Source organism: Taudactylus pleione, unplaced genomic scaffold, assembly GCF_031769625.1.
Source record: "Taudactylus pleione unplaced genomic scaffold, aTauple2 ptg000044l, whole genome shotgun sequence".
NCBI classification, from domain to species: Eukaryota; Metazoa; Chordata; class Amphibia; order Anura; family Myobatrachidae; genus Taudactylus; species Taudactylus pleione.
The window spans coordinates 210429-238249 of NW_028284446.1; the positions used below are offsets into that span (position 1 = coordinate 210429).

At 45.5% G+C, this 27821-nt stretch overlaps 1 protein-coding gene across 4 annotated transcripts in view; it reads left to right on the forward strand.

The window, feature by feature from the left end:
- The window catches only part of EPS15L1 (epidermal growth factor receptor pathway substrate 15 like 1), a 245253-nt gene that overhangs the window by 115686 nt on the left and 101746 nt on the right, over positions 1–27821 (forward strand). For 3 of the 4 annotated variants that reach the window (XM_088460325.1, XM_088460326.1, XM_088460327.1), the window contains 2 exons: positions 6494–6554; positions 22657–22739. In XM_088460325.1, coding sequence (XP_088316451.1) covers positions 6494–6554; positions 22657–22739 — 144 coding nt within the window. Of the gene's footprint in view, positions 1–6493; positions 6555–22656; positions 22740–22878; positions 22964–27821 lie in introns of those variants that run through there. The other variant, XM_088460328.1, reaches the window with a different exon arrangement.

The window sequence follows — 27821 nt, forward strand, 5'->3', positions numbered from 1 at the left end:
GCACTTTTTAACAGGAGGGACTGCTTAGCAGTCCCAAGCTTTTAATTTTATGATATATTTTATTTATTTTTAGTTCAGAGCAAGCAGCGCTGGGCTTCCTAATGGACTCCAGTGCTGCTGGTCCATCTACCTCCGCCGGCGCCGCAACACCAGTAACTGGACTGGTGATTTCGGCAGTCACCAGCAGAGCTCAGCTAGCGGCGATGCCGAGACCCAGGACTGCGGCCGGGACACGAAGATGCAGATAAGCACTCGCGGGTAACCACGCGTGGCAGTCTATAAATCTGGACAATGAAACCTCCGGCGGTGGAGATATGGCGGAGGTCACTGTAGTGGGGCGACCGGTGTGTCTGCTCCCCCACTAGACCACCAGGGCATATCTGTCTGGTGCCGGGTAAGTGTAGTAACTGTTGCTACTGGTAACCAGTGTACCCGGGGTTTAATGCAACATAGGGGAGGTAGGCTCTCCCTGGTAGCCCCTCCCCCAGCCCAGACGGCGATACAATTAAGGTTTTGCCATGTCTGGGTTGCTCCTCCAACCCTCCTCTGTATGTATGAGACGCCAGCGACTACTATTCAGTGGTTGGCTGAAGCTGCTGGTCTCAGGAGGTTTTGGGTTTAGTCTCCCTGTATACCTCTCCCTAGAGGCCAAGTTATACAGCGCTCAAATCCTACCAAACCTTGTGTTTTGAGCAGTTGATTGAGACCCCATTGCAAGTATATTGTTTATGCTTTGTATGTGACTTATGCTAGCTCTGCCATGTTGGTATACTGTCTTTATTTTTCTGACTGTCCGTTATAACTCAAAGAATTGGAAGATTTGCCTATTTGGCGCTGATTGATGATAATAAAAATTAGGGAATAAACACCAGTGTAGAAAATGCCAAAATGTGAATTCCCCCACATCTACCAAAAAACAAATAAACTCTTACTCTTACTCTTGAAAGTGAATATTGTTCCTATCCTCTGTGTGGTAGTTTTCATTGATGTAATATTCTTTTCAAGAGTGGATTACCCAAAATAGAAAAACACATATGATAGTGCAGACTGTTTTCTAAAAATGTTTAACTAGGCTTATTCAATGCACTCACATTGTCCATAGTTACTATAAGCATATAACCATTTGATAGTTGGCAAGACTTTTTGGGACTCCTTTCTGTATTTCCCAGGTGTCCAGTTTGACCCAAAATGACAATGGAACAAATGATAGTGCAGATACTTTCACACAACAAAGAAAACACTTGCTTTAATATACACTCACATATTTCACATAAAAAAACAGCATGTAATCGTTTAAGATGGTAAATCTCTGGAGCAGTCTCACCGTCCCATTTGGGAATGCAGAAGGCAAAATCGGGTGGTACAGTCTGAGTCCCGGACACTCAAGCACACCTCCCACTACGCACTCCTCAAGGGTTGGTGGTTCCAGAGTCCTTACAACAATCGCAATCACCAGCTGTCAAACTGGACACCGGGACACCTGAGAAATACAGAAAGGAGTCCCAAAAAGTCTTACCAACTATCAAATGGTTATATGCTTATATTTACTATGGACATTTTGAGTGCATTGAATAAGCCTAGTTGAACATTTTTATAAAACAGTCTACACTATCATATGTGTTTTTCTATTTTGGGTAATCCACTCTTGAAAAGAATATTACATCAATGAAAACTACCACACAGAGGATAAGAACAAAATTCACTTTCAAGAGTAAGAGTTTATTTGCTTTTTGGTAGATGTGGGGGAATTCACATTTTGGCATTTTCTAAACCGGTGTTTATTCCCTAATTTATATTATTATCAATCAGCGCCAAATAGGCAAATCTTCAGATTCTTTGAATATATGTTTGAGTGTGGTGTTGGCTCATTTGATTTGCCCATAGGCTGCTGATTTTGTTGCGCAAATTAGTTAGGTAAATTTTTGCTTTTCTGTCCGTTATAACTATCACTGCTTTTTCTCCTCAACTCTCTGCTCCACTAGCACCTGTACAGGAGCCACCCTATGTGTCCTCCTTGTCTCAGGTTATGATGCAGCTATTGGGCTGTTTGGCTACTCCCACGCTGCCTCCCACTATTGGGTACCCACAGCAGTTATAGCCTGCTATGTTTGTCCACCCTATACATACTTCCTGGATGGATGTTTATGCCCACTCAAGCAGAGTACAGCTAGGTCGTCTGTTGCGTTTCTTCAAATGCTGCAGTCAAACAAACAGGTAACCTCTAAGGCACCTAGGCGGACGGTATCATCTTATCAGTCCGCCCACATTGTAGATTCTGACGCATCATCAGAGGAGGTAGAAGATGTACTTGGCTCTTCTCAGGGGTCTATCTCTGGAGAGTTGGACTATACTTCGACAGTGGATGTCAGTGGTGGCAGTCAAATCGATCCTAAATATAGAGGATGACGAGCCAGCTCCTAGACCTAAGGCTTCAGTGTTAAATGCCAGAGTGTGATTAAGGCTGAGTTACCTAAGTCTGAGTAGCTTACTGGACTCATGGAGTACTCCTTATAATCGGTTCCATGTTACAAAGAGATTAGCATCTTTGTACCCTCTCCCACCTGGCGAATGTATTAAGTGGGAAGTCCCTCCTACGATGTATGCTCATGTGGCACGTTTAGTCAGGAGCTCTACGTTGCCTATACTGTCCACATCCTCCCTTAGGGATCCCACAGGTAGAAGACTTGGAACCTGTCTTAATTCAGTGTTTTCATTGTCTGGAGCTGTTACTCGGCTGTCTATGGCCACGGCCTTAGTATACAAGGCCATTGAAGAATGGTCAGGGGCACTGGAAGACACTCTACCAGATGCTACCAGAGAACAGCTGACATATATCTCCCAAATACGGGAAGCGGCCTTTTATTTGGGAGAAGCTGCATTAGACGCTGGACTCCTGGCTTCTAAGGCTTCGGCAACATAGGTTGTTGCTCGTAGAGCCCTTGGTTAAGGTGTTGGAAAGCAGTTGCGGGATCCAAGAAGGCTCTGGAATCCCTGCCTTTCTCTGGAAACCTACTATTTGGAGCAGAATTGGATAAGATAGTGGCTACTTTGGCAGCCTCAAAATCTGCTGGTCTGCCATCAACCGCTACCTCTAAGCCTAGGCAGTCCTTTTTTTGGTCCTTTCGCCCTCAGGTAAGAGCAAAAGGCCAGCCTTTCTCCAGACAGTCTAGTTTTCGCAAGACCACCAGGCCTCAAACTATGAGGTCTTGGTCGGTCAGACATCCAGATTCTAAGCCGGATGACAAACCCTCGGTCTGATGGGGTGTGCCTCCTCCTGGAGGATCCCAGGGTGGGAGGCCGACTTCTTAATTTTGCGGACTCCTGGCATCAAACAACAACAGACGCCTGGGTCCGAGAAGTGCTCTCTCAGGGGTACGCCCTTACCTTCCTAAGGCATCCTCCCCAAAAGTTTTTTTTGTACAACTCCCCCATCAGACTCTATCAAGGCCTTGGCCAATCACTCCCTGCTGCTTTCAAGGGTGATAATCCCGGTTCCTTTAACTTATCAAGGAACAGGTTTTTATTCCAATCTATTTATTTTTGCTTCAGAAGCCCAACGGGTCTCATCTGCCTATTCTAAATCTGAAATCCCTCAACAGATTTATCCGAGTGCCCAGGTTCCGTATGGAGACTCTAAGATCAATTGTTTTGGCATTGGAACCTGGGGATTTTATGGGTTCTCTGGACATTCAGGATGCATACCTGCATGTGCCTATTACACTAGCCCACCAACGGTTCCTACGGTTTGCGGTCCTGCAGCAACATTACCAGTTTCAGGTTCTCCCTTTTGGTCTGTCTACGGCCCCTTGGGTCTTTACCAAAATATTGGCGGTCGTGATGGCCCATCTCAGGTGTGAAGAAGTCAGGATCCTGCCTACCTAGACAACCTCTTGATATTAGCACAGTCTCCAGCTTATTTTACAAAGCCATAGCCAACTGACCATTGCCTTTCTACAAACACACGGCTGGCTCATCAATTGGAAAAAGTCCTCCCTTTCTCCGACACAGTGGATGGTACATCTGGGTGCACTCCTGGTTTCTCAGACACACAGGATATTTCTGCCAAGGGACAAGATCTTGGCTCCGCAATCGAAGGGTATGCATTCACTCAGCAGTACAGGCTCTAGTGTCCATTGCATCCACCTTTTGATGGGGTAGAATATGCCCATTTCCACTCCAGGCCTCTCCAACAACTGATTCTATCACGGTGGAACGGCCAGTATCATCTGATCCGGTCCGAGACGATCCTCCTCCCTCCGGAGGTCCAGCTTTCCCTCTCATGGTGGCTGCAGACTTCTCATCTGGACAAGGATTGCCCCTTCTTGATCCCAAATTGGGTGCTCCTCACCATGGACGCCAGCCTTCGCGGATGGGGCGCGGTGACATGTCAACATACCTTTCAGGGAAAATGAACAACCCAGGAAAGTCACCTGCCCATAAACATCCTGGAGCTTTGTGCAGTATACAAAGCGCTCACTCTAGCACAGGACCTCCTCCAAGGCAAGCCGGTCCAAATCCAGTCCGACAACGTGACCACAGTAGCCTACTTCAATTATCAGGAGGACATGCAAAGTCAGGCAGTCATGAGGGAAGTGGCAAACATTTGGTCTCGGCAGAACGTCATCTTCCGTCAATCTCGGCAATATTCATTCCCGGAGTCCTCAACTGTGAAGAGGACTTCCTAAGTTGTCAGGACTTGCACACCGGAGAATGGGCTCTCCACCCGGATGTCTTTTAACTCCTGGTGGACAAATGGGGACTATCAGACGTAGACCTCATGGCCTTACATCACAATCACAAGGTCTCCAGGTACGGGTCCAGTACCAGAGACCCCTCAGTCGCCTTCGTGGATGCTCTTTCAGTTAGGTGGGACTTCAAACTGGCATACCTCTTTCTTCCAATGTCCCTCCTCAGGAAAATCAAGCAAGAAGGCGGCAAAGTAATATTGATAGCTCCTGCTCGGCCCAGGTGCCATTGGTTCACCGACCTACGGAGTTTCTGCATAGACACTCCGTTTCCTCTTCCTCTATGGCCAAATCCGTTAGCGCAGGGTCCCTACCTGCATCCGGACTTACCTCGTCTGTCTTTGACGGTGTGGCTTTTGAGTCCTCCAAATTAAGAGCCAAAGGTTTCACCAGCTCTGTGATTCAGATGGTGCTTAGGGCACGAAAACATTCCTCTGCCCGTATCTATTAAAGAGTTTGGCTATCCTTTTTTCAGAGGTTTTCCCACAGAGAGTATTACCCTAAGGTTTTTTAGAGTTTCTCGGGTACTTGCTTTTCTTTAGGCTGGGTTAGACCTCAGTCTCAGCCTGGCCATCTTGAGAGTTCAAAAATTTCTGCGCTGTCAGTTTGGTCTCAGCCACCTTTTGTTCCTTCGGTGGGCCTGTGGGATTTGTCCTTTTTGAAATTTCACTAGGATAAAGCTGTCCTCCGTACCCAGGCGGGTTACCTTCCTAAGGTAGTATTCCGTTTTCATGTAAATGAAGAGATTGTGGTTCCAGCTTTCCAGTCGTCAGACTTTCTGCAGGTGAAGCCTCCCTGGATGTGGTTCACGCTCTCCGTATCTACGTGGATCATACCAACTCCTTTTGGAAATCAGACTCTCTTTTTGTGTTGTATGGCTTTCATAAGCAAGGCTGGTCAGCTAATAAACAGACTCCCTGTTCCAAACACGGTGATAGCACATTCTACGCAGTCTGTGGGACCATCGTGAGCGCTTTGACGTGGTGCCTCTGTGGAACAATTGTACAAGGAGGCCATGTGGTCTTCTGTCCACACCTTTCTCAGGTTCTACACCTTTGACATCTTTACCTCTCAGGATGCTTGCTATGGGCAGTGGATTCTCCTTTCTGCTCAGGAGTGTCCACACCCTTAAGGGAACTGCTTTTGGACATCTCCATGGTCTCCCTGTGGACCCCCGATGGACCCTGAAGGAGAAAATTAGAGTTATGGTAGACCTACCTTTGTTAACTCTTTTTCTTCGAGGTCCATAGGGTTCACAGGACACCCACCCTGACACACCTGGCTTCATTGAGTATTTTTTCTCTCGGTCACGGATTCCCTCATCTTCTGTGAGAGTGTTTCTGATGTACATTGTCCTTCCTTCTCCTCTTTCCTTCTCCTGACTTGGGCTTGTTTACAAAACTGAATGCCTGTTGCCGGGGGCGAGGTATATGTGGAGGAGGACCAAGGCATTGTGGGAGTTAAAAGCTTAGCTGTTTGATGCCTGGATCACTCCAACCACATACCCCATGGTGATCCCTGTGGACCCTATGGACTTTGAAGAAAAAGAGTTAACAAAGGTAAGCCTACCATAACTCTTATTTTTCCAGTCAGGGTTGAGTAGAACTTTCACCTAGTCCTGGAAAATCGTTCACCTATTTTCCATGGTAGTTCATGTGTAGGAATAAATGCTGGAAGTATTCAGACTTAAATATGATTTCATCATCCACCCCCAGTAACGTTGGAAACATTTTTGTTTTATTACACAGTCTGATCCGTTTGAGAGCAGAGATCCTTTCTCCTCTTCAACGCTGCCAAAGAAAGAACCAGGTGAGTAGACTCAGACAACTAAATATATGTTTCCCAGACTGTAGTAGTACCAACAAGTATTATAAAGGAAAAAATTCCATATAACTGAGACCTCAAAATCTAAATCTCTCTTACAAGGAATGACATTAGTGTCTTTGAAATATTATATAAAGTTTGCTTCACAATTCACTGTGTATTATAAACAGAAATTGGCGAATCACCTTTTCAATTACTGTACACCATTGAGATTGTAGGATGAGAATATGGAGACAGCAGCACGAAAACATGGATCCTTCTGATCCATTAAAATCAAACCTTCAGGAACTAGAAGATGCAATTCTTTGCATTTGGGCTAACATTCCCAACAAATATATCGACAGTTAGTAGATTCCATGCCTAAAAGAATTCAAGTCGTATTAAGGGCAAAAGGTGCCCCACAAAGTATTAACCCGGTGGTCATATTATTTTGCCACTCAGTGTATATTTTAACCAAAAATAAGCCAACAAGTAGAAACAGTGTGTGAAAACAAAGTACCTTTAGCAGCAGTAACTTGAAGTAATGTGTTTTTGTACCAGTTGTCCATCTTTTACATTGTAGTTAAAGAATTTTTTTTCCTTACAATGCTGTTTTGGTTCATTGATGTTTGAGGGCATTATATGTACAGTTCTCTGAAGGTGTAGCAACAGATTGCCAACAGGGTTGGGGTCTGAATTTTGACTGGGCCAATTTAAAACCTTGATCCTATTCTTTTTCAGTCATTCTATTGTAGCTCTGCTTCCATTCTTAGGATCATTGTCCTGTTTCATGATATCATTTTGTCCATACTTCATTTGACAGTCAGGTAGCCTCACAATTTCCTTTCGAACACACTGATGGAATGAGAAAATTATGGTGAGACTCATTAATTGTGAGGCATCCAGGTCCAGAAAAAAACAATCCCAAATTATTGCTACCACGCTTGTTTGTCAGAATGAGGTTCTTTTGGTCATAAGCACTGATTGGTCTTAATGTCTAATGTTGTGTTAATTGAAAACTAAACATCTCCATTTTGGCCTCATCTGCCAGAGGACATTATTCCAGTCTTGTGTTCCATCCAAATGCTTCTTTGCAAACCTAAACTGTACTAAATTTTTTTGGCGTTTTGGTGGGTGGGGGGTGTGGGGTTTGATAGAAGGGGCATTCTTCTGGCTTCGATTTTGTGAAAGTAATGTTCGCTCACTCATTTTCTGATAGTAGAATCATTGACTTTAACATTAACACATGTTAACAGAAGCCTGTAGATTTCTGGAAATAGCTTTGCCATTTCAATGAGCATCATACAGTTTGATCTTTATGTAGATTGTCTGAAATGTCCACTTCTTATGCTAGATACATTCATACTTTAGATGCGATTTTATTTTAGATTACACTTACGTTCGGGAGTCCCGTTCATGGTGCAGATTCATATGCGTACACCTTTACAATCTAACTTGCGATCCAGGAATCTCATCTGTCTAAAATATCTGCTGAAAATCAAGGCAGTGCTGCTGCTGCAGAAGTATGGACAGAAGTATTGGATAGAGTGGTAGAAAGTACTTACACACTTCACTCTTTGTCCAATATTGTACCATCGAATTGGATGAAAATTAAACTGCACATAAAATCTGAACGCCGGAACGGGTCGGAAATCAAAAGAACTGCCTCCCTGATAGCGCTATAGCGCGTTTTTACGTGGTAAAGGCACTGAGGGACTCGGTTTCAGTGACCTGAGCTCGCGGAAGGCAGCCAATAACAGTTTTCGGTGTCTTCCCAACCAGCATCGCTTTTCCAATTGCTGCCCGAGCCCTGCCGACCAGCCGCCAATTTCTCCTAACGGCGGCTGCTAAGATATTTTCACTGGCTAGAGCTGGTGATTGCAGAGACTGCTGCCTCTCCTCTCCAGTAAGCCAAATCTGGGAGGGGGACTGCCTTTATGACCCACGGCTGCATTGTAATTGGCCCTGCAGTGTCTGGTCACGCAGGGCCGGTGCAAGGGCTGTTTTAGTGTGGCTGCCACTGGGACCTCGACTTGTGCCTCCAGCCTGCCCCCTCCCTCCCCCGACAGCTGCTACGATATTATCGCAGTCTGCCTCTGGCTATTTTGGGGACTGCTGCCTTCTCCTCTCCTGTAAGCCAACTCTGGGAGGGGACTATATAGGTAGCACGCACTGCATTGAAATTGGCCCTGCAGTGTCGCGTCATGCAGGGCCAGTGCAAGGGCCGTTCCAGTGCAGCTGCCACTGGGACCTTGACTTGTGCTGAACCTCAGACGCCAGCAACAGCACTGGGGTCCAGAGCAGGTTACTGTCAGTGCGCCCCTGCCCAGCCCACTCTGCCTCCATCTGCAATGCAGCCTCATGTTCCTCTGCCTGGCTGCCGGCATTTGCGCCCCTCCTCCCATTATGTGATGACTCCCAGGCTATAGACATTCCAGCATGACAACCTCTCCCCACAGTCCATGGGACATCACTCAAAAGTAAGCAGCTAACCCCCTCGCTCCCCCAGTGCTGCCCCAGCTGCTATCTATCCTTCCTTACCCACTCCCTACCCCCAGTACTGCCTGCCGCTAACCCTTCCTTGACCCCAGTACTGCCCTCTACCCTTACCCCCTCTCTACCCTCAGTACTGCCTGCCGCTAACCCCCTCCTTGCCCCCAGTACTGCCCTAGCTGCTGTCTACCCTTACCCTCTCTCTATCCCCAGTACTGCCTGTTGCTAACCCCCTCTTTGCCCCCAGTACTGCCCTAGGTGCTATCTACCCTTACCCCCTCTCTACCCCCAGTACTGCCTGCCCTTAACCCCTACTTGCCCCCCAGCGCAGTCTTAACTGCTGTCTTCACTTACCCCCTTCCTGCCCCCAGCTCTACCCCAACTTCTCCCTTGCTCTAACTCAGCTCTACCCCAACTGCTGCATGCCCTTAACCCCCTCTACCCCAAATGCTACCTACCCGCAACACTGTCCAAGCTGCCACCTCACCCCAGTACTGTCCCAACTGCCGCCTGCCCTCATCCCCCATAATATATGATGGGACCCAGAAAAGTGAGGGGTCCCTGGGACCCACAAATTTCTTCTCCGGGGTCCATATCAATCCACAGTGATACCATGTGGATGTTATGGTTGGAAGATCAGGCACCAAACAGTTAAAGCTTCTGCTCCCAGAATACTCCGGGTCCTTCTGCATATATACCCCGCCCCCAGTTGTTCGTTTGGTGCAGCAGGATCAAGACGCACCTTTGTAAAAGGGGATTGCTCTGGCAGTCCTAAGCTTTTACTTTTATTTTTTACTTTATTTTATTTTATTATGTTTGCGTAAAGCAATACTCAGCGTCTGTATTCAGACGCAGATAATGCGACTCCATCTACCTCCGCCGGGCCGCAACATCAATAATTGTGCTGGTGATTTCTGTGGGCCGTGGCTGAGCTTAGCTAGCAGCAATGCTGCAACCTGGACTGCACCGCTGCTGTCAGGACCTGTGATTGTCTGCGTCCTCACTACACCAGTCGGGGCCTTATTGTCTAACGCCGGGGATCGGCAGCAGACGGACCATAGGGTCCACAGGGCATCCACCCTGACGCACCTGACTTCATTGTCTTATATTTTTTTGGTCACAGATTCCCTATGTAAGAGTGTTTCTGGTGTACGATTGTTCTTCCTTCTCCTCTTTCCTTCTCCTGCCTTGAGGCTTGTTAACTAAATTAAAGTCCTATGGCTGGGGTATATATGAGGAAGGATCCGGGGCGTTCTGGGAACAGAAGCTTTAACTGGTTGGTGCCTGTTCTTCCTACCATAATGTCCCCATGATATCCCTGTGGACCCTATTGACCTCAAAGAAAAGGAGTAATCTAGGTAAGTCTACCATAAGTCTAATTTTTTACGCTCAGCGAGATCACTGGGCCTGATGATTGTATAGGAGTCTACCCAGCTTTAGAAGATTGGCAGTGGTCTTCATTGTTTCCCATTTGGTAATAAATCTAATCACTGTAGAATCATGTAAAACTATTTGGAATTTGCCCTACAACTCTTTCCAGCCTGATGAGCAGCAACAATTACCTCACTGAGATTATTACAGATGTATTTTTGCCTTGGCACTGTGTAAACACAAGATTGAATGCTACAGACAGTCCTGCAAAAGATTCAGTTTTTTATAGATAGTGTCTCACTTTATAATGAAGTGCACTTGATTAGCAGCACTTGGCTCAAATAATTTTTTTTCTTCTTCAAAATTGTATTTATTGAAGCAATGAACAATGGTCATATTAATAACAGTCAATTTTTACAATGATTGCCATAGAGCAAAATAAGTATGAAATAAGCATAGGACATTACAAGCAATGATATCACAACACAATGTGGGTGCAATAATAAAACATATTATGAACATATCAAAATGTTCACAACATTATGTCTCAGCAGAGACATGAAAAGACACAAAAAAAAGTCCACAGAAAAAAGAAAGAAAGGAAGGTATAGCCTCATCCAATCTTCTCTTTTGTTTTTCTATTTCACTTAATACAGTAGACAACAGTAAAGATCATAGCAAATATTGTAAACACATCAAAAGAAACGAGTTCAAAGCATAAGAGGAGGGGAAGGAAGAAAGAGAGTATAGCAAAAGGAGGTAAAGAATAGGAGAAAGGGAAGAAAAAATAGAAAGGGAGGGAAGCCGTGAGCCCTGGAGGGTCCAAAACTACAGTGATGGTATACATTAAACTCCAACTAGCCATAGAGTTATCAGATTTTGTATTGGGGATCACATAACAGTCGGGTCTCATACCATTGCGTGGTTTTAAAGCAAGTACGAATTTGGGACTTAACATCTGGTAAGGAATCGATATAGCTTTCCCAAATGATAAAGAACTTTTCAAGCCCTGTCTCCTTGAGCAGAGAGGCCTCAATCCAGTCCCTTTAAATATGAAAGACCGGTTTTCCCTAAAGAGGGCAATGGAGGGCGGGAGAGGAGATACCATTGTTGCAGGATACATTTGCTGACTACAATAGAAAGAAGTTTCTGACTTTCACGGGGCATTCAAATATCTGAACTAAGTACACCCAACTAAGGAAGTTTATCAAATCTGACATAGTATATTGGTATAAAATAGGTGGGACACCTGCGCTGTTAGATAATTAAAAACACATTTAATATATAACACTGATGGACAGTAGATTAAAATAAAAAGGTTTAATACATCAAGGCAAATAAGTAAACATATAAAAGTTCCCTCAATGGGCTGGAGAGGTGCTCTAATAAATGCACAGGGCTTGATATAAATATCATACAGATGGTATTAAGATCCACTTGATCTGCTCCTAGTGTGGAGTTACTATAGTCATTGGTAATTAGGACTGACTCTCATGTGACAGGTAGATTGTATTAAAGCAGTAGAACTTTACCAATAATGGATATGTAGTTCCTGGGTAGATCCTATGGCATCCAGCCCATCAAGGATGGTGTTGAAGCGCAAAGGTTAAAGGTATCTTCCAAAAAGCTGCATACAGTTCCAAGATTGAGAGTAATAGTCCAATAGTGTCCAAGGTAACTCCTGATGAAGCCGAGCGCCCATTGCTCAGGGAAACGCGTTGAGACCTCAGATCACACTCTTTTCCAGACTCCAGTGTTACCTTGGACACTATTGGACTATTACTCTCAATCTTGGAACTGTATGCAGCTTTTTGGAAGATACCTTTAACATTTGCGCTTCAACACCATCCTTGATGGGCTGGGTGCCAGAGGATCTACCCAGGAACTACATATCCATTATTGGTAATGTTCTGCTGCTTTAATACAATCTACCTGTCAAATGAGAGTCAGTCCTAATTATCAATGACTATAGTAACTCCACACTAGGAGCAGATCAAGTGGATCTTAATTCCATCTGTATATTTATATCAAGCCCTGTGCATGTATTAGAGCACCTCTCCAGCTCATTGAGAGCACTTTTAGATGTTTACTTATTTGTATTGATGTATTAAACCTTCTTCTTTTTATCTACTGTCCATCAGTGTTATATATTCAATGTGTTTTTAATTATCTAACAGCGCAGGTGTCCCACCTATTTTTTATACCATTATACTTTAGAGGGTCTGACAACCCTACACACCTGCAGCTTCAAGTCAGCGTGTTAGAATTGTGTTCTATTTGACATGGTATATTGTTTGACCTGGGACCAGATTCTTTTAATCAAGTGGCAATTCCAAAGGCGATAGAACAGGGTGGCCAGAGAAATGGCACACTTAAGGCATTTAGATGAATTTGTAATCCCATTTACATTAGCTCTAGACGGGTGCAAGTATCCTCTATAAAATATTTTATACAGCATGTCCCTATAGAATGTTGCTGGTAAGGTGCTCAATGAGTAATGCTGGGCATACACGGCAAGATAAAATGTCTGTCAGACCGACAGACATTTTATCTGGCCGGTTGCCAGCCGCAGATGTCCGCGGCATACACTGTGAGAGAAATCTCACAGTGTATAGCCCGACATCTGCGCTCCGCCCCCAGGGGAGGAGACATTTCCCTGTTCCTTCCGTAGGAAGGAACACAGGAAATGTCTGTCTGTCTGTCGGCCACGCTGGGCATACACTGCCCGATGCGGCCGACAGTTACCGGGTAAATATTGCATCAGACGGGCATGCTGGACAATCCAGCATGCCCGACCGAGCAGTATTTAACCCTCGGTCGCCCCCCCCACGCTACAATTATCGCGGCGATCCGCCGATATCGAGCGGATCGTCCCGATAATTGCAGCGTGTATGGCCAGCATAATGCTGGGCATACACGGCAAGATAAAATGTCTGTCAGACCGACAGACATTTTATCTGGCCGGCTGCCAGCCGCAGATGTCCGCGGCATACACTGTCAGAGAAATCTCACAGTGTATAGCCCGACATCTGCGCTTCGCCCCCGGGGGAGGAGACATTTCCCTGTTCCTAGAGGAACACAGGAAATGTCTGTCTGTCGGCCGCGCTGGGCATACACTGCCCGATGCGGCCGACAGTTACCGGGTAAATATCGCATCGGACGGGCATGCTGGACAATCCAGCATGCCCGACCGAGCAATATTTAACCCTCGGTCGCCCCCCCCCCCCCACGCTACAATTATCGCGGCGATCCGCCGATATCGGGCGGATCGTCCCGATAATTGCAGCATGTATGGCCAGCATAAGTGATGGTGGTATTTGATTTTAGAGGTCTGAAGACGTGGAAACTACTCTTGCAATGCTGTGATAGCCGTTCAATAGTCATGTGAGAAGAGGGGGGTTTCCATGAGAGAATAATAAAAGGAGATACTGTAGCTCTAGAAGGTTGGTGTGGGAGCATAAACTCTTAATTATTTTGTTGATCTTGAAGCAGTAGGGGTGTATTTATATTTTCACACATGGCTTGTTCCTGTTGGCTTATTTTTGTTGAATAAATAATGACATGAAATTATCCTTTATGTTTTATTTGTGGCATTAGATTACATTTTTTTTTTTTATTTTGACTAGTCAGCAAGAGATTTAACTAAGTTTAGCACTCAAAGATAAATGTTTATGTCCTGATAAGTAAAAACACAGGTTTGATTGAGAGAACCATGTTTTTCACATGACTGCGTATGTTTTTTTTTTTATTATAATCTATTTGAGTTCAGTAGCACCCTTTGCATGGCTTTTACACTACATAGCCTCAAAGTTATTTTTTTGGATTCATTTGGCTCTGTTTCATGTTACAGTTGTTACAGGGACATTGCTAGGGTTTGTTCAATAAAACAAAACACAATTTATTCTATGACAAGTTATCAGATGTTCAACATTGCAAAAACAATTGTTAGTGGCTTCCCTGTCCTTCCATGGCAGGGTTCACTCACCAAAGACCCAGACTTCACTGTGCATGCATGCCATGCTTGGCTTCCCCTTTTTGAAGAGGATCTGCAGCACTGAAAAAGCACCTCATGCTTTGCAGTCATTCACCTTACCAATGAAGTCACCTGCTACAACAGTGAAATCCTGGGAATTCCAACTATATCAAGCTACTTCACATTCTCCATAATATAAAATACAGTCATACCTTGGATTCATTCTGGAATGGAAAGGAATGTTCTCAGAGTGATGAGAAACAAAATCATGTTGACACTCCCCCATTTTTCAGTGGCCATTCCCCTTATTGCATGTGGCCACACCCATTTTAGGAGCGTGTGCACACAGTTGGGGGGTCGCTATCTTGCCCTGTTTGATAAAAATTCCCTAGTTACACCCCTTAATTTACATTCTTGGCACATTTGCAGTTTACAGTTCTCCGCCATCTCAATTATCTTCAAGAACATTATGGTAGAGGTAGCAGCTCATCTAAGTATAGAAAATTCCCTTCATCATTTATCTGGTAAAATTGCAGCAGATGGGAGGAGCAGCCTGAACAAACAGATGGAAATAGTGTGTTCCATATCTGTGCATCTGGGATCTTTTATAAAAAGTCAAATTTGACCCCCTGAAAAAAGGTATAATTTTATGGGATTTGTCTTGGAAATTGATATGCTGATGTCATTCCTGTCAACATATAGACTTGTTTCCCTCATTACAAGTTTTCCTTCTTCCCAATACTGGGACTAATCATTGCAGGTATTCCTGCTGTGAAGTGAGCAGAAATATTCCTGGCTGCTTTCAGAAGCAACACTGAAGATTTGGAACAAACTAATATACTCGCTGGAGCAGGCAGCAATTTTATCTGGAAGGATCAAAAACGAACTGAAGTGATGGCGGTTGGTAGATCTGAACAAAGGAGTTGCCTTTATCTTAAAAGCCCAATTGTATTCCCTACACTTGCCAGAAGCCATAACTGTGGGAGCACATCTGGAAAGTGGTGGCCACCCACCCAGCTATGGCCACTGCCTGGGTAGGAAGAGCTATTGAGGAGTGGGCCAAAACTCTAACGGAGTCTTTACCAGATGCCTCTAAGGAGCAACTGGATATGATTTCCTTTATTAGAGAAGGGGCCTCTTATTTGGGTGATGCCGCCTTGGATGCAGGGATCCTTTCCTCTAAAGTTTCAGCTGAGTCCGTGGTGGCACGTAGGATCCACTGGTTGAAGGATTGGAGGGCAGATGTCGGGTCCAAAAAGGCCCTAGAATTCCTTCCATTCACAGGAGGTGTGCTCTTTGGTCCAGAACTGGACAAAATTATATCCTCCATGGCAGCCTCAAAGACGGCATCTAAATTGAGGAGGGCGTCCTTTCGGGGGTTTCGGCCGCAGGGCAAGGCCAAAGGTCAACCCTCAGCGAGATTTCCACCAAGAAAGGCAGGACCCAGGAAGCCCTGGCAGAACAAACGTCCAGGATCTAGGGTCCAGGATAAACCAGTGGCCTGATGGGACGGGCCTCCCCCTGGGGGATCCCAGGGTGGGGGGCCGACTGCTTCGGTTCTCAGAGCCCTGGCACCTCACGACGGAGGATGCCTGGGTTCGGGGAGTTGTTTCCCGAGGGTACGCCCTGACGTTTTGGAGGACTCCTCCTCAAAGGTTCTTTTGTGTAAACCCGCAGGTGGGTTCAGAAAGAGCTTTGGCCCTTCAGAAGGCTATTCTTGCCTTTCTAGCATCAGAAGTAGTGATTCCGGTGCCAGAGAACCAGTTCCAAGAGGGGTTTTACTCCAATCTGTTTGTGGTTCTGAAACCAAATGGGTCATACCGGCCTATTCTAAATCTGTTCGAGCCCCCGGGTTCAGGATGGAAACATTGCAATCGATTGTGTTGGCAATGGAACAGGGGGACTATATGGTGTGCCTAGACATACAAGATGCCTACCTTCACATCCCAATCACACAGGCTCATCAAACATTTCTTCGTTTTGCGGTAGGGGAGGAACATTTTCAGTTCCAGGCCCTGCCGTTTGGCCTGTCCACAGCCCCTCGGGTATTCACCAAGGTGATGGTAGTGATGATGGCATGCCTCAGGCGCCAAGGCATCAGGATTTTGCCTTACTTGGACGACCTCCTGTTGCTGGGGCAGTCCCCACAGCAGTTACAGGATCATTTGAGGCTGACAGTATCATGTCTGTACAGTCACGGCTGGATCATAAACTGGCAAAAGTCGTCACCCTGTCCATTTGGGAGCAAGATTGGACTCCGTGGTGCAGAGAATATATCTGCCGGAGGAGAATATCCTTGCTGTACAATCACGAATACGCAGGTTGCTTCGCAACAGGAAAATATCCATTCTAGTAGCCATGCAGGTCCTGGGGTCGATGGTGGCCACTTTCAGAATGGTGGAATACGCTCAATTCCACTCCAGACCACTGCAGCAATTCATTCTGTCTCGCTGGAACAAAGATTATCGCACGATCAGGTCCCAGCTGCTGCATCTCTCGCCAGAGGTACGGTTGTCCCTGACCTGGTGGTTGCAGACAAAGCATCTCAGGCAGGGTCACCCCTTTTGGGTGTCGGATTGGACATTAGTCAAAACCGACGCCAGTCTTCAAGGTTGGGGGGCGATGACGGTGTCACACACTTTTCACGGAAAGTGGTCAGTGACGGAAAGCCGGCTACTGATAAATATCCTGGAACTAAGAGCTATATTCAAAGCTTTAGTGCAGGCTCAGGAAATCTTAAAGGGCAGGTCGGTGCAGATACAGTCGGACAATCGCACCGCGGTCGCCTACCTAAATCATCAAGGGGGCACGAGGAGTCGGACCGCCTTGGCAGAGGTATCAAGAATCCTGGTATGGGCAGAGACTCATCTGCCCACGATATCTGCCGTGTTCATTCCAGGAATCCTGAATTGGGAGGCCGATTTTCTCAGTCGGCAAGAGATAAATGCAGGGGAATGGGCCCTACATCCACAGGAACCTTGTGGACTGGTGGGGTCTACCAGAAATAGATCTGATGGCATCAAGAAGGAACAACAAGGTTCCCAGGTAAGGATCCTGTGCAAGAGATCAGAGAGCCGAGTTTGTATACGCACTGACAGTAAAGTGGCGTTACAAGCTGGTATATCTGTTTCCCCCGTTTGCTCTTCTGCCCAGAGTGGCCAGAAAGATCAAACAAGAGGGCAGCACCGTGATATTAATAGCTCCGGTGTGGCCGAGGCGGCACTGGTTCACAGATCTACGGTCTCTCTCCATAGACACTCCATGGCCTCTGCCATTGAGACCGAATCTGTTGCTACAGGGTCCCTGCTGGTACCCGGATCTTCATCGGCTATCTTTGACGGCATGGCTCTTGAGGCCTCCGTCTTGAGGGAAAAGGGGTTTTCCGAGTCTGTTATACAGACGATGCTGAAGGCACGGAAACCATCCTCAGCCCGTATATATTATAGGGTTTGGCATACTTTCTTTCAGTGGTGTGGACTGAAAGGGTATGATCCACATAAATTCCTGATATCCAGAGTGCTGGATTTTCTTCTCAGCGGTCTGGAAAAAGGGCTGCGCCTGGCCTCTTTAAGGGTACATGTGTCAGCTCTTTCAGTCTGGTTCCAGCATAAAATTGCTCTGAGACCGGATATAAAGACCTTTTTTCAGGGGGTGTTGAGGATTCAGCCTCCCTTCGTTTCCCAGGTTGTTCCGTGGGACTTGACTCTAGTTCTGAAGGTTTTACAGGCTCCTCCGTTCGAGCCTTGAAATTCAATAGACATCAAGTGGCTAACAGCAAAGACGTTATTCCTCCTTGCTATGGTATCTGCACGTAGAGTGTCGGATTTAGCTGCGCTTTCCTTCCGGGAGCCGTTCTTGATATTTTATCAAGATAGAGCAGTACTACGTACTAGGGAGGGTTACATTATGAAAGTGGTGTCTAAATTTCATATTAATGAAGAAATAGTAGTTCCAGCATTTCAGGGTACAAGTCTCTCACAAGGTGAGGCTTCCCTGGATGTGGTCCGTGCGTTGAGAATTTATGTTAAACGCACGAGTAAATGGAGGAAGTCCGATTCACTTTTTGTGCTTTATGGTTGTTATAAGCGTGGCTTGCCAGCCAATAAACAGACACTGGCCAGGTGGATTCGCATGGCAATTTCATTGGCTTATACACAGGCTGGTATGCGTGTGCCGGATTCAGTGACGGCACATTCTACTAGGGCGGTAGGTCCATCATGGGCGGCCCGCCGGGGTGCTTCTGCTGAGCAATTATGTAAAGCAGCCACATGGTCTTCCATCCATACCTTTGTCAAATTTTATGCCTTTGACACTTTTGCCTCTCAGGGTGCCTCCTTCGGGCATAGGATTCTCTTCTCTTCCGAGAGTCAGGTGCGTCCCCGCCCGTAGGGTTAGCGCTTTGGGATATCCCCAACGTAATGGCTGTGGACCCCATGGACCCCGAAGAAGAAAATAAGAGTTATGGTATAACATACCTTTGTTAACTCTTTTTCTTCGAGGTCCATGGGGTCCACAGGACACCCACCCAGACGCACCTGTAGTTCTGGGGGAGGTTTTCCGTAGTTTCTTCTGGACTCGTGAGTATGGGTCTTTTCTTTCTTACCCTTTGTTTGTCTTTGCCTGCTTGAGCTTGGTAACGAACTGGCTACCTGAGGCAGGAGGTGGGGTATATGAGGAGGAAACCCGGTGCATCCTGGGAGCAGAGAGCTCATTTGTATTAACTGTTTGGTGACCGGGATTCATACTCCAACGTAATGGCTGATGATGTATGTTAGCAGCACAAAAAAGGGAAAAACAAATAAATAATAAATTAATGAATAAAAATACCTTAAGTGCAAACATTACACTCACAACTCCGAATAAATATATCCCCGAACACCCATTCTGTCACTAAGGTGCCGAAAATTAAGTTTAAGTACTTAATACCCAACAGATTTACCAACCGTGCCAAAATATATATTTATATAAGTAAATATATACACGCCTTTTAAAATATCAGATTAATATATTTCATACCTGTGAAAAAAAGAAGAAAAATCTTTACTAATTATGTGCAATTTAGTAATATATATGTGCCAACATTGTTATGAAAAAAGTCATTTACTAATGTACTATCACTAACATAGCTATAATATAACCACTGAGTATTTTTACATCAATTCTATTCACTATAAAACTTATATTCGTGTTTTCAGTGCTTGGGACAACATTATAAATATATACACCGTTTTTGCAATATAACTATTAAAGTGCATTCATTTTATCACTTCAAACATAATACATAAAAGAAGAAAGGAGAATAAAAAAACACAACTAGAGACCAATACCAACTAAATAGTGACTCAATCAAATCATTATTGCATATCAAATGAGTATATAGCTTAAAATTAATCCTCAGCCATTTATCTGTTCCCTGGCCTATAAGTGCCATCTGCAATGACTTTCAACTTAGCTGGACACAACATCGCATATACAATATTTTAATCTCTTAAACACTTCTTGATGGGCAAAATTTGTGCTCTTTCTCTCTGAACACTGCTAGCTTAATCAGGAAATATTGAACTGCGTCCTGATCCACGCTCTAATGGGCCCTTGCTACTGGCCAGACGGAGAACTGTGTCACGGTCTCCTTAATGGAAAAATTTAGCTATGTGTCCAGGGTGGTTCCCCTGGTGGCAAAGGTCTAGTGGGAATTTTATGTGCCCCCTCTACTGCGAAGTGGGAGGAAAAGACATCATGACCCAGGATTTCTACTAGCCATTTTTCAAGGAATTCCTCAGGGCTATTGCCCTCTTCCCTCTCTGGCAACCTCACAATACGAATGTTATTTTGGCGGAGGCGCCCCTCCATATCAGATCATTTACTATGTGCGTCTGCCATTTGAGAATCTAAAAAGGCAACTCTCGATTTCAATGGTAAAAGAGCACCTTCGATCATAGAAATCCTCGTCTCCGCTTCTCCAACCCTTTTTGGAGGTCTTGGTAAATAATAGAGAGTTCAGATTGCGCCTCTCCTATACGATCAGCTAGTCTTTTACCTCAAGAAGTAACAGCACCAAGAACTTGTTGTAACGTATTATTAATTTCTGATGTATTCGAGGATTTCTTGACCTGTGGCGATCCCTTAGTAAAAGTGACAACAGAACACTCATCTTGCGGATGCCGAGGAGTCGAAATCCTAGAATATTTCTCCAGTTTAGCAGCAGCTGAAGAGTGCAGGATCAGTGTCTACTGAAGAAAAAAAATTTTTCCCCAGACTATAGCACTCCAAAATCAAATAATTTAATTAACTGATACAGTGGCGCTATATATACTGATGGATTGGGGTCTTTTTATAAGAGCATAATCGCTGACCAGGGAAATTAGGTGCATTTCACATGGGTCACAAAACAGATATCTTCAGGCAGCTTATTTCCTCTTATTGGATCGAAAGATATATCATTCTAAAACCAGCACATATAATTGGCAGAGCTACAAAACATCACTTTTTTTCCACCAAAGCATTTATTTGTGCAAATAAATCAGTCACAGTTTCTTAGATAAAAATATTGCAGATTTCTGGTGCTGGTAATAAATATGTTCAATTGTCAGAGAATATAAATTACTAACAGTCTGCACTTAAAAATGCAATAAGAATACACATCACTGAATACAAGATTTCAAGCTCTGGATATAGTACAATGTTTCAGTAACACTCCTTTTACACCAAAGTCCCGGGTCTGACACGGGATTTGGAACGTGTTTCCAACCAGGATGAGACTCAGGACAGACCTCCTTTTACACTGCGGCGCCGACCCGGACACTGTGCACACCGGAGCCGGGTCAGCACTGACTCGGCTCTCCGGTGCAGGTGAGCATCAATTCTTACCCTCCCTCCCCCTCCGCGATCCCCTTACCTTACTCCGAAGTGGTCCGGAGGCACGGAGGGCAGGCGGGGTGCGCTGCTCCAGTCTGGTCAACCCGGCAGTGGACGCTTGGAGATGTCATCTCCAAGCGCCATTGAAGCCGGCCAATCGGGCAGCATGCGGCGCGACCCGGGTCATCGTGACCTGGTTCTCGCCATTTACACTCCAGGGTGACACGGGAATGACCCGTGCTCAACCTTGCAATCCAGCCGGGTCAGATCCCCGGGTCACTGGACCCGGGTTGATCCGTTTACACCGACAATAGTCTCGGGTTGATGTGCGCTCACGTGCATCAACCAAGGATTTTTAAGTCTGTGTAAAAGGGGTATAAGTACCTCTGCTTCCAAGCCATCTGAAGGAAAAAATATTTTTTCTGTTGAGTCAGGTGGTATTAGAAGTGCACTTCTAGCATAATGCTTTCTTTCAACTAATTCCAGAATATAGCACTCAAAAGTCCAACATTTAAATCAACTAGGATTTGATTAGAAGTCTCTGACCTAAATATAAACCCAGTAACGTGGTCAGACCACCACTCAATTCACTTCTCAGTTGCAACCCCTCAAAATAGAACTTTACCCATGGAGTTGACAAGGCTCCAACCTTTTGGAACTCACTTCCCCGAACAGTTCGAGAGGCCTCCACTCTAGAATCCTTCAAAAATAGACTCAAGACTCACCTATTCACCCAAGCATTTCACTAATGTCCCTTGTTTAAGCTTGTTTTGTATTTTGTACTGTAAATGTAAAGCACTTTGAGTCCTTTAGGAGAAAAGCGCTATATAAATAAAATTATTATTATTAATTAGTGGCCTGGCAGGTGGATAATGTGAATAGTTTTAATGTCTGCTCCTGCTGATGCAGGTGATATTAGACGTGCACTACTGGCAGCTTACTTTCCTTTAACTATTCCAGAATATATCACACAAAAGTCCAGCAATTAAATCAACTGAGCTGCACCCAGCAAAGTCAAATTAGTGGCCCGGCAGGTGGAAAATGTGATTAATTTTGATAAATATCTGCTCCTGCAGAGATATATAGATTAGTTCAATTATTAGCAGTTATAGAATGCTAATAGTCTGTACTCAAAAAGAATACATAACACCAAGTACATAGTTTCAGACAAATGTCTCTGCTTCCAAACTTGCTTAGGCCGATGGTGTTTTAAGCCAGCTACGTTAAATAGTCTTATTACATACTGTAAAGACATCAAATAAAATATTAAGTTCATTCCCATGAAATAATTGTATAGAAGGTATCACTCCTAGTCCTACACAATTGAAGTGTTCTGTATAATTTTTTGAACAGTGTAAAATTACCCATTCATTTGGAAAGACAGTTGGTTACACTTGTTCTTGTTGCATGTTTTAGACCCATTTGGTACTCTGGACCCTTTTGGAAGCAGCGCATTCAGCAGTAATGAAAGTTTTGCCGATTTTAGTCACATGTCCAAGGTAAGTACAACTTTGCATTTTCCTGTCATGTTTAGGAGTTTGCTTGTTGTTTCCACAAACCAAAAGCTGTAAAATTGTCAACTGGACCATGATCTTTTTCCTACTGTCTTTCTATGACATTGTTATTTTTCACCACTAGGTGTCAGATCTAACATGCTGATCTCCTGCTTTTCTGCTCAAATCGAAACTATGTTATCGCTTACCACTTCAAAGCTGCAAAGGTGTAATAAACAAGAGTAGTGTGGTTTTATCTCTGAAACTGTAGCTTGTTTTCACAGAACTATTTATCTTTATTTTTCCTGATATTAATTCTTTGTTTTCAAATGTATAGAATTTACATTTAGGGAATTAAATCTATCTTCTTAACGAGCAAAATTTGTACCATTTTATTAGTTTGAGTGGTTTTGGGCTGTTAGTTTTGATAGTCCCATGTTTATTGCAGATAACTGTATACATTTCTAGAAACTTCTACTAGGCAATGTGACACTTTCTTGGCAGTTACAAAAAGAGTGCACTATATATTGTATTTGCAATCTGTTTTGTCTACAGCCATGCTTCTTGAAACTGCATGGCCACTTAACATTTATTTCATTTGGAAAAGGATGATGCTTTCAACTACCAGATGTTTTCAGACAGTTAAAAAAAAATTGTATGTCTTCTTCCCTCCTCCATGGTAGCCATTTTTCTGGGTTAGTAACCCTAGATGTAGATAGGAAGTTTTTCCAAAGGGAACAAGTTCACAAGCCATAGTGGCTTCTGATATCTATTTAAGAACATAAACTCCTATAAAACAGAGATTTGACCTTACTCTGTGCAGCAGTTTTTATAGCGTCACTCTTCTGGAAACAAACTGAAAAACAAATTAACCTGATTCCATTCCCAAAAAGTGTTCTACAGCTGCTAGTTGACATTCATTAAATCTCAGCGAAAGGCTGTGCTTGTGTTTCTTGTACTGTATAAGTTTGGTGATTATCTTCCCAAAGTGAGGTCCTGAGGTTTAGCATTATCGGCTCCTTCCTATAACTTTTTAAAATAGAGCAAATGTTATGTTGGTCCAATAGAAGCTCAGATATTGCCTGACTTCTGTCCTCCAGTTAGATCAGGGTAACTAGCAAGTGAAACCAATATTTCAGATAAACCTATGTCAAGGCTCATGTTTACTACGAAACTGAATAATATACATGAAGCCAAACAGGTTGTCACATTACTAGGGAGGTACTGCTCTAACTCAATGAAAACATTTCAGAAGAAACTGTAGGCTAAGCCCTCATACAGTCTGTTTACCCAGTGGATGTTTCGGAGCTCTTCTACAGAAATGATTGGTCCAATTTAACTTCAGATTCCAGGGAGAATGGCATTTTGAAACACAGGGTTGCATTGCCGATTTCTTAAAATCTCCATTCCAATATTCCAGTGCATCAGGAAAAGCACTATGCCACTTGTGTAGCCGATTCATACATTACACTGCATGGACGATAATGCCAATAGAACCCAAAAGGACAGGTTTTGAATGTATTCCGTTTCTGTGGTACAAAATGTAAACCAATCCTTTAAGCCCATTTTTAACATTATGGCGCTCAGTATTAATGTTTAAATGCACAGATTCAAGATGGAATCATTTGAGATCCATAATCAGTTGTGTGGAACCGAATTAGTGCATGGTGTCAAGGATGTTTACTTGCATATAACAATCTGAATAGGTCGCCAATGCTTTCTCAGGTTTGCGGTACAGTCCCACCACTTCTACATTTGAACTCCGACCTTTGTTCTGAAAGCTGTTCCATTAATATTCACAAAGATCATATTTGTCATGGTGGCTCTCCTAAGGTCCTAAGGTTCACTGTTTGGAAATCTCTTGAGATAGACAGGGTTGGCTTATCAACTGCCAGAAAGCCAACCTGGTCTCTATTTAGAGGCTTATCTTTCTGGGTTTGATATTTGACACTCGAAAGCAGCGTTTTTTTCTTTGAGAGGCAAAGAGCCTCGTTACAAGTTTGTGTACAGAGTGCCTGATTCAGACCCGTTTGCTATCTGCGTACGCTCGCTAGATGCGTATGCAAATTTGTCAAAGTGACGCCACGGGAAGCGATCGCTCGCCAAGGCATAAGCACGCCCACCATGTCTTAGTGAGCGGCCACTTTGTATATGCGTACGCCCCATCGCACAGGCAGAGCTGCCCACTAGCACGTCATCTCCAGGAAGTGTATTAAAACATTGGTACATCAAGCACCATTGGATGTGAACGCAGTGCTTGAGGTAGCTTTACCCTACCGCAAGCATTGCGAGGAAATCAGTGTAAAAAATTGGCAAGTGACGTGTACTATGATGCTGCCTGCTAATTATGCATGCCTCTAAAACGGCGTTGAAACACCCAGGCACGCCTGCATTCACATCTCCAACCCCCCGTTATTAGTGTCCTGCCCCTGTTACCACCCACAAACGGCCTCTCCTGTCACCCATTACCCTGGGCTGCCTTTGCTGGGTGAGCGAGAGGGTTGCGATCGCAGTGTGTAGTTCGCGCACACGCAGAATGAAGCATGCGCGTACGCAGAACATCTGATTACTAGAAGCACTGCAGTGCTGAGAGCAAGTTGGACTCATTTTTAAAGTACATGCGGGTGGTCTATATGCGACCACCATTCATCCCTCCGCTAATTTGGGGGAATTGAGTTTAGTGTTAAACTTGTGGCATTAAAATTCCTCAAATTAAAAATATTAATCTTTTGCGTAGCTGTTGCTACTGCTAAATTATGTTAATCCCTGCAGGAGGTGTCTGAAGGAAAAAGACGCCTCCTGCCGACGCAGCAAATGATCACCTTCTCGCAGTCATTGCCCATCTGAATAAGTCTAAGCTAAGCCGGGGCCAAGAAATCTACATTGGAAGACGCAGACCCTGTCCTGAGACCCCCGTTATGTAAAATGGTCCCCGTTGTAACCCCCACTTCTTCCACCAAATGGGGCACTGTGAGCGATCAGGATCTGCACAGGTACACTGTGACCTCTGTGCATATGCAGATCAATAAACATTGTGGTATTCTGAAAACATTACAATACCGTGATACTTCTGAATCGGGCCATATGGGCGATGTGGTGCGGTGATACCCTGAATAGGTTCTATTGGACAACCAATTGTTCTTCGGTGTATACTTTCTACTTCAGGGTCCATAGGGTATCCACAGGATACCTTGGGGTATAGGTGTGACGTCAGTCGCAGGGCACCAAAGAGTTAAGCTTTCAGCCTCCCAGGATGCACTAGGTCCCCCTCCTATACCCCGCCCCCGGGCCAAGGCACCTCAGTTTAGTTTGGTGCCCGGCCGGCGTCGGGTGCACCTGTCGGAGTGGGGGCTAGAAGAGCCCCTGAAGCTTTCTTCAGTGCAGCTGTGGCTGCACATCTGGATGTACAGCATGGACAGTCAGTCCTGACGTCCATGCTGTCTTCCCTACACCCCCGCCGGTACCAGAACGCCGGTACCGATCCGGGGATGCTGGTGAGCATCTGGGGTCACAGCTAGCGGTGACCCCAGATGTTCCGGACCATGGCCGGATCCAAGGGGGACAAAGGTAAGCAGCGGGGTCCCGCGGTGGGTCCCCGCTGGTCACATGGTCCTAAGTCCCCAGACAGGGGGCTCCCTGGGGACTGGCTGCAGCGTGGAGCCAGGTACTGAACCTGCGCTTTCCACTACCCCCTGGGACAGCGGACCGCAGCAGAGCGGTAGCGCTGCGGCGTCCCAGGGGTTAAATGCATGCCAGGGGAGCGCGTCTTCCCTGTCTCACAGCCGGCGCCTCCCCCGCTGCACACAGCCCTCTCTGCACTGTGCTGACTGGCCCTGTGTCAGCGCTCCTCCCCCAGGCCAGCTTCTCTCTGCTCCTCGGCGGCCATCTTCTCTGCAACGCATGGTGAACGCTGCTGGAAGTCTGGAAGGAAGCATCGTGGTCTGGGTCCCCCCGCATACCTCTCCTCCGCTGTGGCTCAGGTCTGTGTATGCAGCGCTGTGTCCTACCAGGCCCTGTGTCTGTGTAGTTGAGTGATCAGCGCTGTTAGTGTAGGAATTGTTATTTCTCTGCATTGTATGTGACTGTGCTAGCGCTGCCTGTAACTTTTCTTCTCTAAACTGTCAGCTTTATTACTGTCCCTGTTCTTTCTGCTAAAGCCCTTGCGGTGCAGTGCTGCAGGGTGGTCTCTCGCCTATTTAATACTTAATTGGTGAGAGAGGTCACATACGTGGTGCCATCATGTCTGAAAGTGACTTTCCCCTCCGGCTACAGTGTACCACGTGCAAAGTACCGTTAGCGGAGGGGAAGGGTAGCGCGGAGGGCCTTTGCCGGCAGTGTTTGTCCATGGCGCGGCCTATTACGGTTACAGCACCGGTACAGGAGCCGCCCTGGGCTTGTTTCGCTCAGGCGTTAACAGCTTTAGTGGGCCAGTTAGCTCCGCAGCCCGCGTTTACTCCGATGGGTTTGTCCCAGCAGTCTGTGGTGTCGTCACCCATGCAGGGGTTCCCACGACAATTGGTGGTACCCCACAGTCTCCCTATTTCCCCGCTCCCGGGTTCTCAGGAGCCAGCGTGGGTTAACTCCCTGACGAGTTCTGTACAGCACTTATCGGATGTGTTGCAAGGGGAGTCTGTGATGCGGCCTCATAAAAGGCCGGTGGCGTCTCTGTCCGCTCCTTATGAGGATGACGAAGGGACGTCTGATGATGGGGAGATTCTGGATCCTTACGATCAGGAACCTCTCCATACTAAGGACGCTGATGCTAAGTCCAAAGTATATATTCCTGGACTTATTCGGGCGGTCCGCACAGCCTTGGTGATTGAGGACGAAGTTCCCCCAGCGGCTAAATCTAAGTATGCCTTTTTCAAAGATGTGAAGGGCGATGCCACAGTCTTTCCTCTTTCGGGTCAGTTGGTGGACCATTTAGAGGAGGCGTGGAAACAACCTGGCAAAAGATACCAGCCGCAGAGACGCCTGGCGGTGGCTTATCCGTTCGCGGATAATTATTTTGCTAAGTGGGAATCCCCTCCACAGGTGGATTCTCACGTGACCCGTCTTGTCCGTAGTGCCACATTGCCGATGCCATCC